The 19,291-nt window shown below is 42.1% G+C and overlaps 1 protein-coding gene across 3 annotated transcripts in view; it reads left to right on the forward strand.

Moving 5' to 3' along the window:
- LOC100643642 (zeta-sarcoglycan) overlaps window positions 1-19,291 on the forward strand; it is a 186,209-nt gene that overhangs the window by 97,110 nt on the left and 69,808 nt on the right. The window contains exons 1-2 of one of the 3 annotated variants that reach the window (XM_012320207.3): window positions 6,544-6,820; window positions 9,214-9,272. In XM_012320207.3, the coding sequence (XP_012175597.2) occupies window positions 6,767-6,820; window positions 9,214-9,272 (113 nt within the window). In that variant the 5' untranslated portion in view covers window positions 6,544-6,766. Of the gene's footprint in view, window positions 1-6,543; window positions 6,821-9,213; window positions 9,273-14,880; window positions 15,202-19,291 lie in introns of those variants that run through there. The other 2 variants (XM_048409987.1, XM_020868163.2) reach the window with 2 other exon arrangements.

The following is a 19,291-nucleotide window of genomic DNA, read 5'->3' on the forward strand; positions in this document are numbered from 1 at the left end:
GCGTGTGAACGGCTGCATTATAGTTCGCTCTCGAGGAGCTCGGTTTACAAATACCTCGTCTCTCCTGTTCCATAAGCGTATTCTTGTATCTACTTGGAGCGTGATTTTTCAAGCAAAAGTTGCTTAACGGTATCTGTAAAATTGTTCAGTTTCTCTTACATAAAAATTTGACGAACTTCTACAATGAACGAAAATCTGCTGAAATCATCCGATATCTTATTCGTTGAATTAAACAGCATCCGTATTATTGAAATAAAGGAGTTGTCTCTCAAATCCTTCGATCGATCAATCGATCTCTACATCGGATAAAAATTCGCTAAATATTACGGTCAATACCTCATACCTTCAAGTTGAAGCAAAGCACCAATCACTTTCCAAACACTAGGTAAATGTTTCAACCTAAATCAACAATCCATTTTTGGCAACCATTCTTATAAATTACCGATCGAGAAAATCCTCTGTGCGCTAAAGATCAAACACACTTGAAACTTACTTTGCCCGTTACCCGCAAGTAAAAAATCAGTCAACCAGTCTGTAATTTCTTTCACCAGGTCGAGTCATATCCTTGGATCGTATCTGCGGAAGCGATCCCAAGCTATCTAGTGCTTACAGACTATGCTCGGAGTGTGATGGTGAACGAGTTTCAAGATCAGCACCATAGAAGAAGCGGGAGATTCTTTGGAACGGGACGACGAAGATCGAAACAAAGTGAAAGGATGCCGAGTGTTCGGCAACGCAGGAGAAGAGAGAGAGAGAGAGAGTGGATGCAAGCAACTCACAGGGATGTACAAAAGGGACAAAAGGCAGGCTAGACGGAAAGAAGGAAGATCCCGCGGAGGAGATAACGGTGGGCGCCGAGCAAACGAGTTTCGCCGAGTTTGGACAAGAGTTTAACGGTTTAACGACGCTGGGTGGTTTCAGAGTCCCTGGCTCAAAGTAGCTGCGTCGTTATCTGATACCGACGAACCGACCTGACGTAAAAGTGTTGACCGAAAACCCTTCCCGCGATTTCGTCATGCTTTTACGCGATTCAACGCGCGCCAGACTTCTTCTCTCAGCTAAATACGCATCGAGCTCAAAATACATGGCGCTTATTAATAGAACCGCGTTACATTCCATTCATGACACAGGAATTACTCGTTGAATGCTAGATCGGTTCATTTACCGTACCTGGATCTTGTCAAAGTTCTTTGCGGGCCACATGCCGAGAGAGACCTGCCATCTCCTCCGCTTTGACGGATTACTTGAGGCGCGCTAAGCAGGATCTATCGTTGCTTTAAGCGGCTTGTTTGATATCTGATACACAACAGAGACATAGGACAAGTCAGTTGGAATTATTATAATTGGCGGTGATTAGAAGATTTTGGATCTTCTTTAGAGGTTGCAGTTTTTATGGATATCGCGGAACTGTCGAAAGTAAAGCTTCCAGATGTAGTATTGATAAAAAATGATAAATTTTAATTGTGTAGCTGACTACTGACATTGAGAATTTCATATAAAATAGAGTTGATCGGTTTGACTGTAAAACACTCGTGCCCGAATGTAGCAATCACAAGGCGACGGTACAATTTATTCAACTCAGTCAATAGCAGTCATAAGCTGAAAAGATGGAGTTCAATTATAAGATACGATCTACAGTCCATTGCAAAGCTATTTAATACTCTTTCTTATTTCTCCGGATAACAAGAGAAGACAAGTTACAAAGTTAACAAATTTCCGATACCAACTTGCCGTGAAAAATTCGAGATCTGTTTCCCCCTTGTAAGCGTGACGGAATTCGTTGCACGAGGAACCAGAGAGCTTTGGACTGGCTGGACTTTCGCGAGAAGTAAACGACACCGTGAGGCAGGGCTGGTAAAGCTACTGGGTCGAACAGTTAGGGAAGGGAGGAACAGACAGAAGTTGCAGGAGAAGCAGGAGGAACGGCGTATTGTTGGCAAAGAGGAAGAGCAGTCACGAAGCGGCTATAAATACGTTGCGCCACCTGCACCTAACGTCCACCTACGTACAGACTAGACAGAACCGAATCATGTGCCTCGTTGCTCGAACAGACACGAAACACCGTGCCGGCTTGTCTTGCGTATTCGGCCTAGTTTTTACGCGAAATGCGCAATGCTATTTCTTCCCCACTACTCGTCCCTTACAACGAAGAAAGTCAAATCTAGTAGTCGGACTCAAAGAGAATTACTCGATCATCTTTTCGCCAGCATGTACAGGCATCTAAACTTCATAGACGAACGTGGTCGTATCCTAAGTACGGTGGTGGCTGGCGGCCATACACAGTTCCTTTCAGGTCGAACCGCATTTCTAGAGCTCGACCTCGATAACGAACATTTAATATGATTTCCGGGATGTAAGGGCAGCACGTGTCTCGGATAATAAATTGCTCGATAATAGACGCTATCCGATAGAACTTATTAATTGTAAGACAAGTTTCGATCGTCCCCTAATTATCCTTCGTAATTTATCGTGTTAATTGTCCTTGTACAAGGAAGGGAACGAATATTTGCCTTTAAATCGAGAAGCACGCAATTACCGCGTATCCAAGGGATGAAATGTCTGGTGGAAAGGATTCTCGTGTCGCGTCGTGGACAAACAACTCGACAGCTACCAGGTATGGTTTATTTTATTCATTCTCGAGCTGAGCGTACAGACAGAGAATTGCACGATGGATATATCACCAGGGATATAAGGTTACTCGATGCCGCGAGCTAAAGCCAACGGTACACGCGATCTCGTCTGGTTCCGTTGAAAAGAATAACCGACGAACGAACGAAAGAGAGAGTCAGAGAGGACCAACGTCGGTACGAGTGCTACGAAAGAAAAAAAGACGAAAGAGGAGTGGGGGAAGAGAGGAAATTAAAAAGGACAAAAAGAAACGAAGGGGAGAGAAAACGTAGAAAAGAAAGGCAGCGTTGAAAGGAGAAAAAAAAAACGGAGAAAAAGATGGTGAGCCAAAGCGATGTTGGCAGTGCGATGTAAAAAAGTCGCGCCTCTTTTGCATCGCGACTTTTTTCATTCGCGCATCACTTTTTAAACCCGATACCCTTGAGCGTAGATTTTTAAGCAAACAAATACCTATCGAATGTATCGCGGAGCGAACGGAAGGCAACGAAGGGGTCTAGGAACTGGAAAGTAAAGAGGGATGGTGGAGAAAATAAGAAGCATAAACTGCCGGCACACAGAGAGCAACGGGGAGAAGGGAACGGGGGAAGAGTGGAAGAGGATAGGAAGGTCTCGGTACGCGGTACAAGGGTAGTTTACTACGGGCGTGTTAATTAAACAAAAAGCCACCCCGTATACCAAGCTAATTAGAGTGGCTCTCCTACTAACGCGCGCGTTCTTCGCTTCAAAAATATTTTCCTGCTACTCCTCCTCTAGTGCGAAAGAGCAATCCTTTTCCTTCTTTCCGCGTATGAACACGTACCGTTGGATTTTCCTCGCATTGCCTTTCCTTCTTTTTCCTTGCAGCTTCGTTTTTTCTTTGCTCCCTTTCTCTTTGCTTCTGTTCTCTTTCCTTCCTCTCTCATCTTTTTCCTTTTCTTTCATTTACTTTACCCCAGTACGTTATTCTTCCTCAACTCTAGGTCGCGCGTTCTTCGTTCATTGGTGCGTTCCGAGCATTCGAAACTCCATCGTGCGCGAGCAGACGTTTGACGCGTCCTTTTCTGCGATGTTTACCGCTTGCGACGGAATAATTTTTTCGCGCGACACACGGGAATATAATTATTTCGTCCATTATTCTTTCCTCGAACATTTTTACGCGATTATTTCGTAGAAGGTGAGAAAGCAGACGGCGGGTGTACCGTTAATGAGACTTCATAAGCGATTTTCGTTTCGTACGACAATAAACGCGACCATTGTCGAATTTGTTTATACAATCGTTCTCGCGTGCAATGTATTTCTCTCGAACAAACAGTTTCCGTGCGAACGATCCGCCGTTGTGTTCGCCAACTTCTAACGAGCACGGATATCCATACTCGAAAATTCCGTCCTCCCGAGTCTTTTCACCCTCCACTCATCCAGAGTCGATCGATCGAAATGAAAGATTCAACGAGCAGCAAATACCAATCGGGATGGACATCGAGCATGCACGTCGAAAATCACGATTTTCTCGCGAGGGAGAAGCACAACCGAGTGAGAAGATTAAACAGCTCGTACATGGTAGCGCGTTTTATTCGATTCAAGCGGTCCGGTCTCACGCAATGACAGATTTAGGGCGAAAACGGACCAACCGCGATTAGGATTCCCTAACGCAGCCGCAAACAAACACTGTGGTCAGAACGATGGTGGATAGAGGAAAGGAAAGGGACAGAATTGAGATAGGGAGCGGGTAGATGGAGAGAGAAAGGAAGCGATGGAGAGAGAGGGAGAAAGTGAAATGGAGTGAACACGAGGGAACGGTTAACAGACAGCAAGGGACAGAACGTAAGAGAAAGAGCGAACAGAAGGACAGAGGGTTGAATGGAGAGAGAAACATCTGCGATCGGATTAGCGGTGAACAGTGGCGACACTTCCGGGTGATTAGGCTGATTCCGCATCCACTCTAAGCCTGCGCTTACAACCTTGCTGTTCGATGGACTACCAAAGCTCTGTCCGTACAATTCGCATTACCGCTTACCTCTGCTCTCTGACTACTTCCCTATTAAAATTCCCTGTTCTCTGTAGTTCTTTTCGAACTACCGGTTCCCTGGCATGCAAAGCAGCGTCGAGATTGGACGCTGATCGATCTTTGTCCATCGTGCAACGTTGAGGGGTCATGATAGATTAATGCTGTAAGGACTGCTTTGTCGAGGTAGAGGTGTAAAGGATGTGCTTTCGACGAAAATGAAGTGGAGATTTTTGTGTTAGGTCGAGGAAACGGTGTGCTGTTCTATTTTCATAGCTAGCGGTTGTTACGTTGAATTTATCGATCGTTTAATTGGCGAGGAAGTAGATTTTTAATTTTGTGCACACCGAAAATATCCGTAACACGACCGACGAATAATTCCAGCAGAATCCCATATTAAAATTTTTCGAAACTAAATGTTTTGTTTCGAAACAAGCTATAGATGTAAATTTATTAGCCTGCGAAAATGATACGGGAAGCAATTTTCATAGAAGAGACAAGCATAGTACAAAAAGTTGATAGAATTTTCGTAAGAAGTCTGGATTATACTATCTCGATATACTGTCTCAGTCGAACCTCGCGTATTACTTCTTACTACCTAATCACTTTAATGTTACAATTATTTAACGATATTATTCGTTCTTGTACGAGCATATGTATTATTTATAAACAATTGTACGAAATTTTTCTCGCCGCGACGCCAAAAAGAAGCAAAATGTGAAACGTTGCACCGGACACGTCGCGTGACGTTAATTCTGGGCCAGTAGCGGCACGCGTCGCAAGTCGGTCACTCGTCCACTCAGGAATCCATTCAGAACGGGCGATAAATCGTCGACAAGAGTGACGTGATATGCGAACAAATTGAATTTCTCGTGCTCCTTTCAGGGAATCACCGAATTTCACCGCCCTGAAGAGGACATCGTCCTCTCGGAAAAGAAGAATTTACCGGAAGAAGACGCTGCTCGATGCATTCCGAGTGAAAATTGCCGTGCGCACGGCAGATACGCCAAACGAGAAGAATGCTGAAGGCGTCTAAAGTTGTTTAACTCGTGTCGTAGACCTCTATTCCTTGTAGCAGTTCCGTGTTTTCGCTTTTCTGACGCTCTTCTGTTTCGTCATCTAGTCTTTATATCCCTTTCTCCATTATAAACGTAAGTTTTTGGAATAAAGTGTATTAGAGGGATCAGTTTGTGATAAAATGTGAAATGGTATAAGGGAGACGTTATTATCATTATTATTATGTATGACCCTTTGGAATATAATGCGCTTACAAGTCGTTTGTGAATAACAATGTTCTATTAACACTATACTTGCAGAAGGATTATGAACAAAAAGAGACTATCGAATCAGAAAATTTATTAAACATACAATTTATTGGCGTTTAATGCGATTAACGCAGTCAAAGTGATCAAAGGTCGTACGCTGAGTTCCTTGATGCAGTGAACTATTGTGATTTCTATCGAATGACGTTGACGTATCTAACTAAAAGGGGGGTAAGGGTACAAATTATAATAGTTTCTTATTTATCAGCTTTATAAATTGAAGGAGATCGCAGAACGAGGAAAATTAATGAAGGTTTCTTATTGTCCCTTAAAATGTTCATTAACAAATTGAGCAATCGTTCCTTTACTAAAGTAAGGATTATAAATTATCGTGGATAAAAATTAGTTGAAAGAAGTCCGTTATCTATATATCTTATACGTTAATCTCGCATTAACTTTATTTCGAAATTGATGCCTTCGTAAGTTACCAAACTCTTCCAAGAGTTCATCTACGATGCCGTAAGCTTTATTTCAGAATTAAACGCATCCCATCAGAGATATATTTTGGCGACTTCCTAATTGTTCTTCCTAGTTCGCTTCGTTGCCCGCCAACGCATAGAGTCGAATCTCTTGTTCTTCCTCATTCTCGCGTCGAGTTTCTTCCTAGACGCATGTTCCTCTCTTCCTGAAGGAACGGTTGATAGTGTTTCTCGTGCCAAAAGGTAGTCGATCGTGCTAGATCGCCACTTGGCTCGTGTACAATTGCGCGAAAGTCGCCGATGAATAGAGGGAATACGCTTAAAATTCGAGTGAAATAGTCAAGGGGTGGGAAATAATGGTGAGTCGCGTGAACAGCAGTGTATCACTGGAAGAACGTGAATTTCGCTTCGTATGAATGGCCTGGGAGCAAAACACCTGCAGAATGAAAGGTGGAACGTCGGCTGGGAAGGTGAGCGTTTTCGTCGTAATACAACACGGTATTATTAAATAGAAAGAAAATTAGACAACTTGATTAAATATAAATATTTGGATTCAGTGTTCTTCGTTTTCTTTGAAATATCTTCCTTCGAAGAAAAAAGTATCCTGTACATCGCACCACTCCAGATACACACATACACGTGCATAGATACGTCCAATACATTCAAACATCATCTATTCCTAAATTATCCGACGGAGCTGTCGATATAAGTTCCTTGTCTTCTTGAGTTGCGAAAGACCATTGTGTCCACTTTCCTTCTTCTCTCTGAGAACGTGACCACGAACTCGCTTTAGATACAATGGAGAACAGTCGGGGAACGGAACCTACACGAGGCGCACATCTGCCAATTAGCGAAAGATTGAACTTGTAATAACGACGCGGCGTAACTACCAACGTGAACAATCCTTTAATAATACCCGCGCCCGCTATTCAATTTCCGTCTGAATCGAAACAATTATTATTGTCAGTGGTGCGATATCGCGTGAACGGCCCGGCGGCCCGTGCTCGCCTTTTGCCATCGCCATTGTGCTCACGCGTATATTTCCATAACGATTAATACTGTCGACGTTACACGCGATTCCGTATCGTCGCTGCAATTTCAAAAACATCGCAGCTCGCTCCGATTTTGCTGTTCCGATTTTACTTTTGCGATTTCGCTCTTCCGATGTTGCTGATCCGATTTAGTTACCTCGAATTCTGGTAGGTAACTCGGTCGTACGAGTGACGCAGGGACGATGACGAGACCGATCGAAATTCAGAGAGGGTGCAAAAATAGGACGAAAAGAAGAAAGTTCTTCTCGCAAGTTGACGGCTAATTGCCGCCATTTTCAGGCGACGTAAATTTCATCGGTACACGGAGAAAGAGGGGAGGGACGAGTTGCACCGGCTCGTGTCGTGAGTCGACTAATCGCTTCCGAGATAATTGTATCATTCTGCTAATAACTGGTGGCACGGTGGAAGCCCCGTCGATCGCCGATATAATTGCATCGTCGATAACGCGCGCGCGCCTTGCTGTTTGCTCTCCGTACAAACGTCGTATCGTGCCGCTCTAACGAAGAAATTTACGACGGGAATCGGCTCGATGGAAACCTATTAGCTATCTCCATCTGCGAATACGAGTTCGGCATTTCTCTCTTTGATATTCGTTTTCTCGTTTCCTCAATTCCTTTTTTCTTTCCTTCTCCTTTACTCGTTATTCTTTCTTTTTCTCCGTTTTCACCTTTTAATCGATATAAATTCTCGTTGGCTCCCGGTATATCCTGCGTTCTCTTGGATTTCATTTGTTGCCACGATCGAGCGCGATTCGAAACGCACGATGCTGCTCAAGGTACGAGACGTTAACTATAAATTCGATATTCAGCAGAATATTGGTTTGGAAATACGAGTCCACGGACCATGATTCGCAAATTTATATCGTCTGTCTTCTTTAGTAGCTTTATTGCCGGCCGATGGCGTCAACGACGGTGGGAAACGATTTATCGCACGATTTCCGCCGGTCGCTCGACCTCGCCGCGCAGGGAATAGCTTGAGCCGCTTCGAATATTATTTCGCGTACATCGAAATGAGAGTTGTTCACGCCGCGACCGAATTGTGACGTAATTCTGACGAAATTAAACCGGCGTCGCGACAACGGGACTAGGTCACCTCGGGACGACACCGTCGTGATGCATTGGTAATGAGTGATTCTATTGCGAGAATCCGTGAATACTGAAAAATTAGACGTTTTGTCAGTTAATGAACCGATACTATCTACGAGAAGTCTTGGTTGATTAGGAAGAAGTTCTATGATTCATGAAGTAATTAGTCTAGTTAAATTACTAATGATTATGTACTATTTATCCATATTTCATATCCGACAGGGTGTTACAGTAGCGATAAATAACGCCGACTTAAGTACCAACTAAGTAAATCGTAGGACAGGGAGTTAATGATGAATAATATTATTCAAATCTCCATTAGTTATATAGTCAGCTCTATATACCTTAAGGTACACAGAACAATATACATCGGTGATCAAAAAGGCTCAGTTGACAGAGAAATAGTACACCGTGCGGAAAGTTCTAATTCAACAAGTAGAATACGGTCGTCCTGGTCAGACATTCAGGAAGAGCGTTTACTCGACGCTCACCGCGAACTTGTCTACTTTTGAATTAGCGGTACTTACACAAATATTCTTTTGTATCGCCGTTCTAACTTCTTTGATCACACCTCGACGTTTTACCATTTTCACAAATATTAAAACTCTACGAAACGTTATCGCGACTTTATGATTATCTTTTCTATAAGTTAACGCGTGTTTTGATCGTGCTAAGTAACGATCGGAAAAGTAGGCTGTTTCTAACAAGTGTCTTTTTGATTTTCAGACCGTTAACAGTTACAAATCGCCCGAGGAGTCGCCGCATTCGGAGCACAGCAGATTGAGGTGAGTGGCAGTGCCTTTTACGCCATGCTTCCGGCAGTTTAATTACGTTTCACGACGCCGTCGCCGCGCTTCAAAGAGACAGACCCCGTGTAAACCGAAACGCGTTGAAATTCCGCGCGAAGTATTAGCGGTCTCTTAATCCGCGTATTACTCTACGCGCGATAAAGCCAACGGCGAATTCGAATTCTCGCGCTCATGAATCCGTCGTCTATGGCCAATTACGCAACGAACAATATGGCCACCACGGTCGGTGTTAAGCCATGAAATTGGCCTCTTTTACGAAGAATCCATTGCGCCATTCTTTTTCAAACAATGTACGACACATCGATTCTAGTTCTTGCGTTTTCGATCGTGTTAAGTATTCCTCGCATAGGAATCAATGCATTTTAGGAAACAAGCATTAGTTTACATTGTCGTCGCCGGGAGAAGGATTGGAATTGGGTCTTTTCGTTTCAGAGTTACGTTAATGGGACGTTCTATTTGCGCGTCCTTTTTAATCAACATACGTTCTTGAATTTTATTGCATCAATGTCACACTTACGAAAGGAAATTTCACGAATCCGCTCAACGTTTCTTTTGCTTCCGTATAAATTCTACAAATTTATTAAATCTACAAATATTTCAGTATTATTTGTCACTGACACGTGGTAAACTATATTTTTGAAATTATAAAAATTCTTCTTATACTTTCGAATTTGTGCAATCGGTTCCTGCAATGCATCTATTGTTGTAATAGATTTTCCTAACTTGACGAAACTTTTACACATTGTTTCATTGTTCGAACGTTAGTGGATTATCTAGACAATAGAGCTTTTTCCGTGTTTCTTGCTTGCAATATTAATCTTTGGTTATCGGTAGAATATGCATAAATTTAACATATGGAACTAGTATTTTAATTACCATGCTAAATCACTAGATAACTTAATTGATCAAAGTTGCCCTTATACTCATATTTCGCTCCCCTATTAATTCGAATTCTGTTCATCCAAATCATGCAGTTTGATCCTTTCTATTTCTAGTCTCCATAGTTTTGAAAATTAAAAGTAGATATCATTTTCTTATTATTGTGTGAAACGCAGCGAAAGATCCAGTATTGAGAAACAAGTATAAAAGACAGTGAAATATAGAAGACGAGGGTCGATGCGTTATTTAAGATCAGATTTCACGCGGAAGAGGTGTCCCATAAAGATGAGAGGATAGAAAAAATATCATCGCTCTCGCATTTCACGTAAATAGTGAGAGGATTTGGAGCAAGGGAATCTTATTCGCTATAGCTTCGATATCGGATTCTCTTGATGGCCGAGTTTATTTTCCTCTCATAACCGTACTTGCGGAGCTATCTTTTAAGTATTATGTCAGCTCAACGACACTACTATATCACTCCACATCAGGAGCCTATGTCTTATATCGATCATTAAATTACGGAACTATTTAATCAGCTGCGATCGGTCCACGATGAGATTTTAAATCTTAGAAAGTTGCAACATTAACGAGTCGAAAGTCTGTCTTTTTAACTTCAGGATATTACGACGAAGTATCGAATGTCTTCATTTTTCTCGTGTTTGCCTTAGCTATTTCTAGGAGATTGGTAGCAGCTTGTTATTTATACTTTTGAGTCATTTTATAAGATGAAGGTGGAAAGATGAAAACTATTCTGATACCAAAATATCAGGACTGGTAGACTAAAGTATGACTCTATCGATTTTTACAAAAATCTAAGGCATATTTCTACTTATTTTCATGAGTATTGCATTCAGTTTTTTATATTCGTATTCGGTATACAAAACTTTGTCATGATTTACGTGTTGCAAGGTTAGTGATTAATTTTAAAAACATCATTCAATTTTCCAATCAAAATTTGTCATAAATCACATCAAAGAACGAAGGGAAGACTATTACAATCATCGTTGTAATCTATATTCTCGTGGCAGCAGTTTCATTGCGTCGCCAGGCGCCATTATTTCCACGGTGATTGCAATACTTTTAATAGGGAATCGTGGGTTTCGTGTCGGTGGCGATGTAACTGCGGCGAAAGGGCGAGCGGACGGGAACGATTATCTTTCATTACACCTGCGATTCCCAGGTGCAATGTGTTCCAATTAATCACAACGTGCGGTTCAAGTCGGCGCTCGGTCCCGGGGACGTAAAGGGGAAAGATAGGTGGTGAAACGTGGTCAGGCGTGCCACGAGACACCGGAAGTTACGCGAGACCCGAACATCACAGATCGGAGACTGAAATTCGCGAGAAAAATTAAAAACGACTTTAATTATCAATTTAGTCAGAGCCGATTATATGTTTCAAAACATACACGTTTGTGCTGCGTGAACGAGTACATGTGTATAAATTAACTCGAGAAAGGTAGAAAGTAATTGTTTCTCTTATTTTCAGTTTTCAAATCGGGAATAATAATTGTTTGAAACAGCGTCCCTAAGAAAATTCGAGTTAAAAGTTGCTGGATATCGCCAGAAGCAGACCAGTGATATATTTGAGATGGAATAGATAGATGACATGTTCTGTATATTAGAGATAGCAGATGCGAGTTCGGAGTGATGAAGTCGGGTAAATAAGTGACTACCTCTGTACTTTCCCTTAGGCTAATCCAGTAGGAGAAGTGATGGAACCACAGAAAATGTTTATGAATATATTATGTATGTTATACAGAGCTTTTCGAAATTTCATCAGCACTGTAATGAAACACAACTATCACATTTATATTGGTAAGACTCGCAGCTAATCTGGATATACATCTCGAAGTTACAAATTATTTGGTGCAAACGCACGTACATATTAAAATTAATGTGCAGCTTATTAGTAATAATGAACAATTAACGATCTAATTATTTAATAATTAATTGTCCATATTAATGGGCAATTTTACCAGCGTAATCATTACTATGTTAAGAAAATTTGACAATGTTTTGTACGAAACCCATGGTACACACCCATCCATGAAAAGTTTATACAAGTGTTGAAATATTTTCGTAAATCAGTGTATATCTCTTTATTATTTCGAATATTATTTTTAATATTCCATACTATCTTTCATCTCTAGAAAGTTCGTAACAGTTATACCTACTCGGCAAGGTTTTCGAGCACTTCTAAAACTTATCCTCGACGAAAATCAAAAGTCAACGAAAGATAACGTATTGCGAGAGCAGAAGTTTGAAATCGAGTAGGATCAAGGGTCGAAGGGGCATCGAGAACTGGGTAAAACATCGCGCTCCTTCTTCCCTTCGCCTCTCGTCCACCACGTCGTCGTCCGTGTGATAAATGGCGGAACGGAAAAAAAATGTTACGAGACCGTGCAATTCTTTCTCTGTTCCTCCGTTTCTGTCGCGGTTTTTTTCCCTTTTAACGCTTCTTCGCCCAGCGACGTATAATTTTTCGCGTCACTCGCAAATAAATACCGCGATCCATCACCATTATCATTGAGCCTGCACCCGACCACGTGAACGTACACGCTCTTATTCGACTCGTTAACGTTTCCGCGAAGCTACCTCGAGATCCAGGAAACTAATTCTGTGCCAGAAAAGTTCAGAAGTCCGCCTTAGTCGAAAATCTGATTTGGTTTATGCGCTACATTGTTTGGCAGAGAATTCGTGTCGCTTCGGTTATCGTATGTCAAAGCGATGCATCTTGACGGAGAGAGCCACCTTAAGAGATCGATTTCGGTAATACTTAATTATCAAAAACGGAAGTATCTTGATAATCTTCTTGGAATCTGGCTCGTCTGACCTCTCACGTTTAACCTCTGCTATAAGAATTTTATTAATAGAAGATAAATCGCTTCTCGAACTAGAGACTTAATTTAAAAGCAATAAATTTACAAGCGTATATATCCTCGGAAATAACTTCTTAAAAGACAAACTAACAACCTTCATAATCGATTCATACCACCTTTGATCCCTGCTAATCCCTTGTAATTTTTCTGGTGGAAAATAACACTGGTCATTTGTATTCAGAATGCGGTTTCGTAGATCCACTTTTTATCACGCGGGTTTATTATAAAAGTAATAATTTACGAAGGACTCGTGGCTTTTAAAATAGCTTCTAAGAACATGAACCAATAACCTTTATAATGTATTCATTTCACCTTTGATCTCTGTCTGCTGGGATTTTTCTCATAGAAGATAATAATAGCTAGTTTTTATTGCCAATTTACAGAGAAACCAGTTATCTTTTCCTATCGATTCGTCGTTATGTAAGTCGATCGCGTGCATACATAAAAATCCAGATAAAAAACAATCCTTTTTTAACTACGAATCGCGTCGACCACGAATCGTAGACGCGTCAAATTCGGAGCTAGATGCGTAGACATGGCGCAATCGGTATTTCCAATGGAATTCTCGTCGCGTCGTGTCGTTCGTTCCTCCAAAATCATTCTGCAACACGTACGTGCGCGCGCACGTATATCACATACCTGTAAAACGCGTGACACGTTCAAGAACGTGCAACAAGCTCTGGCGACACGCTCGTCCCACCAATCCGTACTGGAACCAGATGGCTTTTCTTTTCGTTGGTCTGAAAACGAACTTGGCAAATGACTGGCGGTAGACACGCGGGCTAAATGACTGGCAGACGCAGGCACTCCATCTTCCTGTTCCGCCAGCACGTTGTTGGAACGAGCACCTCGCAGCTGCATTCGAGCCGCTTAAGCGCTCGTATGCCATACCCGACAACCGATTAATTATGAACATGCGATTAGGCATAGTGTTTGGAAACAGGTAGCGCGTGTGTTATCTCGATGCTAGAACGAACGTTCGTTTCTCGTTGTCGCGTATTCCCACGGAAAGACGGTGTACGCGCGCACTTCTAGACACGGCGAGACGAGCATTTTCTCCAATGGTAGGTTGGCGCACGTAATTGGCTCTGGCAGCCGCGAACTTTTAATTGGCTCCGCGAGCCAGTTTTCGAGGCCGTGCGCCGATCCTGTCTCGTCAGTCCGATGGTTTGTCATTCTCGTTCGGCTGGAAATCACCGTGAAACATCATCGCCGATCAACGAGATTCAAACGTGACGCAAACGGGATGTAGCAGTAGCGGAATGCTCGTTGACGAATTACTACGACGTGAAGAGAAACGTGTAAAAGGAGGGATTTGTTTTGTTTCTGTAGCTGCATCGATAGCTATATGGAAAGGATCGTAGTTAATGCGGAATTATTAATAGCAACGCAACGATATAATGCCGCGAAAATTTTCGAATATTATTTGTTGGATTAGCGGATTATCAGGGATCTGTGACAGAACGAATAAAGCAATTATTTCCAGCTTATCGATCGTGGCCTGGTACGATGGTGGTTGTGCAATAGTGCCGCCGTTTACTGCAATCGTTTCGGACAGCCTGACGTCTTCTCCCGTTTTTGTTTGATTTCTTTTTTATTTTAAATCTCGTTAGGAAAGCAATACTTTTTCGCCTGATCCGAAAGTGTCCGCGGCGGGATTAACGAATTTCACGGGGTGAGCCGGCTCTTGGCGACGATGAAAAACGATTTTCTTGATCCTTAGATACAGTCAGAGGTCGGGCGTGCGCGGATGCACCGCGAAACCTTATCCCCGGGGTCGAATTGAAAGAAAATACACCGTTGTTATTTCAATCGCGCAGCGTCGAACTCGGCCGCGAAGCTCTGATTACCGCCTCGTTTCGATCCATTTCTACTCGGCAGGGCGCCTATTAAAGCTGTCGTTTTTAACGCGGCGGACACGATCTGACCTTGTCACATAATGTTTAATGGTGCTCATATCATGCTCATCTTCGTTTAAATCTAAAACAATCTGTATTTATCTTTTTACCGTATAGATAATGTGACACGTTCCGAATGGTGGTTACAAACGAGTCTCTCGTGACGTTCGAAACAGCGAAGAGAAAAGAAGCGTTACATGTGTGTTTTACGTGTGTGATTATTGAAATTTGGGCAAGATCGGTGAGAAGGTAGGTGAAACTGTTTAAAGGCCTTCGTGTGTTGTTCCTATTAGTAGAGTTATAGAATAGTTTTAAGAGCAGAGAACAACTGAAGAACCACTTTTAGTTTGCAATTGACTTCCGTCACGATTTCGTGTTACGTAGAAAGCAAAAACGGTCGAAGGATTTCCTATTATGAAACGAATATTGCACCGTCCCTTCGACTCACCTATCTACCACCATGCCATTAAAAAAACCCATCATTTACTCGAGTACTATTTCCATTACGAAAAACGTGCATTTCCGTTGAATTAAAATAGGCGCATATACTGTTTCGTAACACATTTGTCCGGCTTTAGATGCATCTAATGGCAAGTAGCCAAGACAAATTCGGCAACTTTCTCCGCCATTCAAAATGCACGGTGAGTTTCGCCAGTTCGGTTCTTCCCTTCGCGTGTATTATTAAAATGGCAATTACCTCGCTAAACGGTGCCCTAGCAAGTTGTGAGCGCTTCATGTGTGCAATCACGTTTTCGAACAATAAGCGCCGAGGCGACACGACGGATTCTCTCCTCGATACCCGTGGCTTATTTCCAAGTTAAACACGGAGACGTTCCTCACGAGCAACACGCCGCGCAAATATATAGGTAGGAACATAAACAAAGCGAAAATTTAGGTCGCGTTACTCGAACCGTGCGCCGAAATCGACGTTGCGATCATGCCACGGTTTTCTTCGTCAAGGCTTACTCCCTTTGCTTTCCCTTAAAAGCTTTCGTTTCTCTCCGAGATATTGAATTTCTTCTTTTGCAAATGTGTGTTGGATATCTTTATAGCTCGAAAGTTCTGCAGTTTTTAGTTCGATCGTAGCGTTCCACTTGCAATCATGTCTTGGTTAATTTACCGTTATTGAGATGAAATTTTTAACACCGAGGAAAAATTAAACATTTTTAATTTTCAAGTATTAGAATTTTCAAACTACCAAACTTTCGAATGTTTTAACTTTCGCGTGTTCAAATTTTCAAATTTCTCGTGTTTCAGACTCTTTAATTCCAAAACCTTGAAATTTATACATTTGTAAAATTTCATTTAAAAACTCACAATGTCACATTTTTAAATTACCGAAGTTTCAAGTTCTGGAATATTTCCTGTAGCAAAATTTAATTTGCCAACTTTTATGTTTTCAAAGCTCTCCATTCTTGTCCATTCCATATTACTTTAATGTAATCTTTGCACATTATTTCATTCCTCGATATTCTGCTTCTCTCCTTTCTTCTCCTTCCTTTTCCTTTGAATTATATATTTTGCTTAAAAGCATTGTTTTTTGTTTGATTATTAAGCTTTTAAACCTCTTATACCTTTTCCAAGATTTACTGACTTCCTTTTTTTTTATTTTTGATTACTCTCGTCTCAGATGAATATGTATACATGGTGATTATCATTCAAAATCCGCATTGATTAACAAAATAAATTTCCAAAAGGAAAACGAGATGTTGCGCGCAGCGTTCCGTGTACGGTACTCGAATACTTAAGCTGAGTCGAGTTTCTTCGATAATAAATTTCTGTTAGCAGGTAACAAATCACGCTCTAGGGGCTCCTCGTACAATACCATTCCGCTGGTTCTTCATTAAAATAACAAACAATACGAGCAACTTTCTCGTTCATATTAGTCGATAAACTTTCGTTCGGTAGCAGGATGCTCATAGCGAGAGTCAAGAAGATATAGTGGAGGAAAAATGGGATACTAACAAATTGATGTCTGATCAGTAACGGGCACACTCTACTTGTCGATTAGGCGCAATTAAAGTTTGAAATTCATCGTCAGTTTTATGAAAACTTGTTGGACGCACGTTCATTTAATGCTAATCACATGAAAATACGATTTGTGGATAATAACAGTTTTAAAATAATACTTAGATTAAAAATACAGTACAAGATACAATTTTCATCGACTATTTTTACTTTAGATGTTTTTGTGTGAAATGTTGCTTAGAACTTTTAACGAAAAAATATTTTCTAGAATTCATGCGCGATGTGGAAGATAATAAAAATTGCAGGGAAAAGAAACAATACGCAGTGAATAGCTCGATTTAAAGGACTTGTACTGTATATTGCTGGTAGAATCATGCGTTTCCATTTCGTTTCGTTTAGGATGTTACACGTGGTTGAACAACGTTTCATAACAACGAAAGCCATCGAGGAAGGAAATCTTGTATGTTTTCGGTTTTGCATTTCACGCAAGGCGTGTCAACGACTTCGGTCAAAGCCCCAGTTTATCGTGAATGGGAGCAGAGAGCTGCAGAAGCGCGTGATGAATCGCGGAAACTTGCCCAAGTTGTGCGTTTCTGCAGAAACGCGAAAGTTTAAAACTCGCTTTCATGAAAGCCTAGTTAGCGCAATTGTATCCATTGAGACCAACCTTCTGGAGTGCGATACCTTTTACCGTATCATCTCGAAAGCTTTCTTTAAACTTGCTGTTACTGTAGATCCCTTAACATCCTCAACTTCAAACGTAAAAGAACTTAAAAAAAAAGATATACGTCGTATTACCGCCTTGAGCTAACCGCGTAATTGGCAAGTAAGTTTCAGTGATCGAATTTATAATTAAATAAATGATTACTGGCATAAAACAATATTATTTTACTGTAGTTAGTTAATCTCGTTTCGAAAACGGGATTACTCGAAAGCGAACAATTTCGAAGCCGTGACAACGTTCGTCGTGATCCGGTGCCTTTCGAAACAGCTTCATAACGGGGCACTCTGCTCTTTAATCCGAGTTTTCAACACTTTACACCTTTGACTTCGTTACGTCCGTTCAGCGAAACTACTCCATCGCGTCGGCGCGACGCGTTCCTCCACCGGCGCGGAAGTTGTCGCGTTCGAAAGCGATGCGTCTCGCAAATAAGAAATTCGTTTAACGGCACCGATAAGGTCAACCGTGGCGCGTCGAGTCTCGCGGCCGAGTTCGTCGCTTCTCTCCGGTAAAGGCGACGAAACTCTTGGAAAACTTTGCGAATAAACTTTCCTCTTTCGTGAGAGCGAAGCGCGTGCAAGAAGAAAGACTGGCAGCGAGAAGAACGATAGAGAGTACGAGAGGAGAAAAAGCTATCCCCCAAGCCTAGACGACGACGCGGTGTCATCTTGACGTAAAATATGGATTATTCCGGGCATTTGCATTCGGAAAATAAGCCGACGAGCCGTCGCTGAACGGGGTCTGAACGAGATACCTTTCCTTTTCCATCCTCTTCTTGCCTTCGCCGCTGTCTCCGTTTCCTGTCGAGCCCGACAGAGGAACTTGTCGCCAAAGTTTCGCGGTAATTATCGAATCGTTTGCCAATTCATCGGCAATCGACGCGAAAGCTACACCGTTCCCCTCCTTCTGGTGTAACGATCGAATAACAGCAAGAATAAAAATCCGATTCTCCCTTCGAGAACAGCTTTCTTTCGCCGACGCCGCTCCCCTGTACTCCCCTGCTTCCGACCATCTTTTCAACAACGTTTCCGTCAAGAGTCGTAATTAGATTCCTTCGTATCGAACATCGTCCGCATGACCGGACCAACGTTCGTCCATGTTAATTACTTTCCCGTTGATGCTAATCGATTCGATATACCTCGTCCTCGCCCTTGTATTTTCGATGACAACGGAAATCAACGTCGAGCCAGGGTACGGCTAGTCGTTCGCCACGCGACACCGTTAATCTACCCCCAAAACCATCGATGCGTTCCCACTATTTCAACGATCTGGTCGATATTATTATCCAGCCTGGGTACTGATCAACATCGATTGACATTACCGAATTTATACCCAGGAATACGAGAAACCGGCAGGGACTAATCGTTATTAGCAACGACAGGCGCGAGTACCGACAATGACGAGATTGTGTTAAACGCGTGGTCCGCGTTGGAGCCTGTTTTCCAAAGCGATTTTGCGCGCACGTATCGCCGGGGACAGGTGTTTTTCCCTGTTTCCTCGATTAACGCTGTCACACGCTCTTCACGGTCTCTTTGAGCGTTAAGCGTGATGTCGATGCTTGTTATTTCGTTCGCCGCTCCGTCCGTGTTTTGTCGCGGCGATCGTTCGCTCTCATACATATAAACGCGTATGGGACACGACCCATTGTTT

The sequence above is a fragment of the Bombus terrestris genome, chromosome 2, assembly GCF_910591885.1.
Source record: "Bombus terrestris chromosome 2, iyBomTerr1.2, whole genome shotgun sequence".
Classification (NCBI taxonomy): domain Eukaryota; kingdom Metazoa; phylum Arthropoda; class Insecta; order Hymenoptera; family Apidae; genus Bombus; species Bombus terrestris.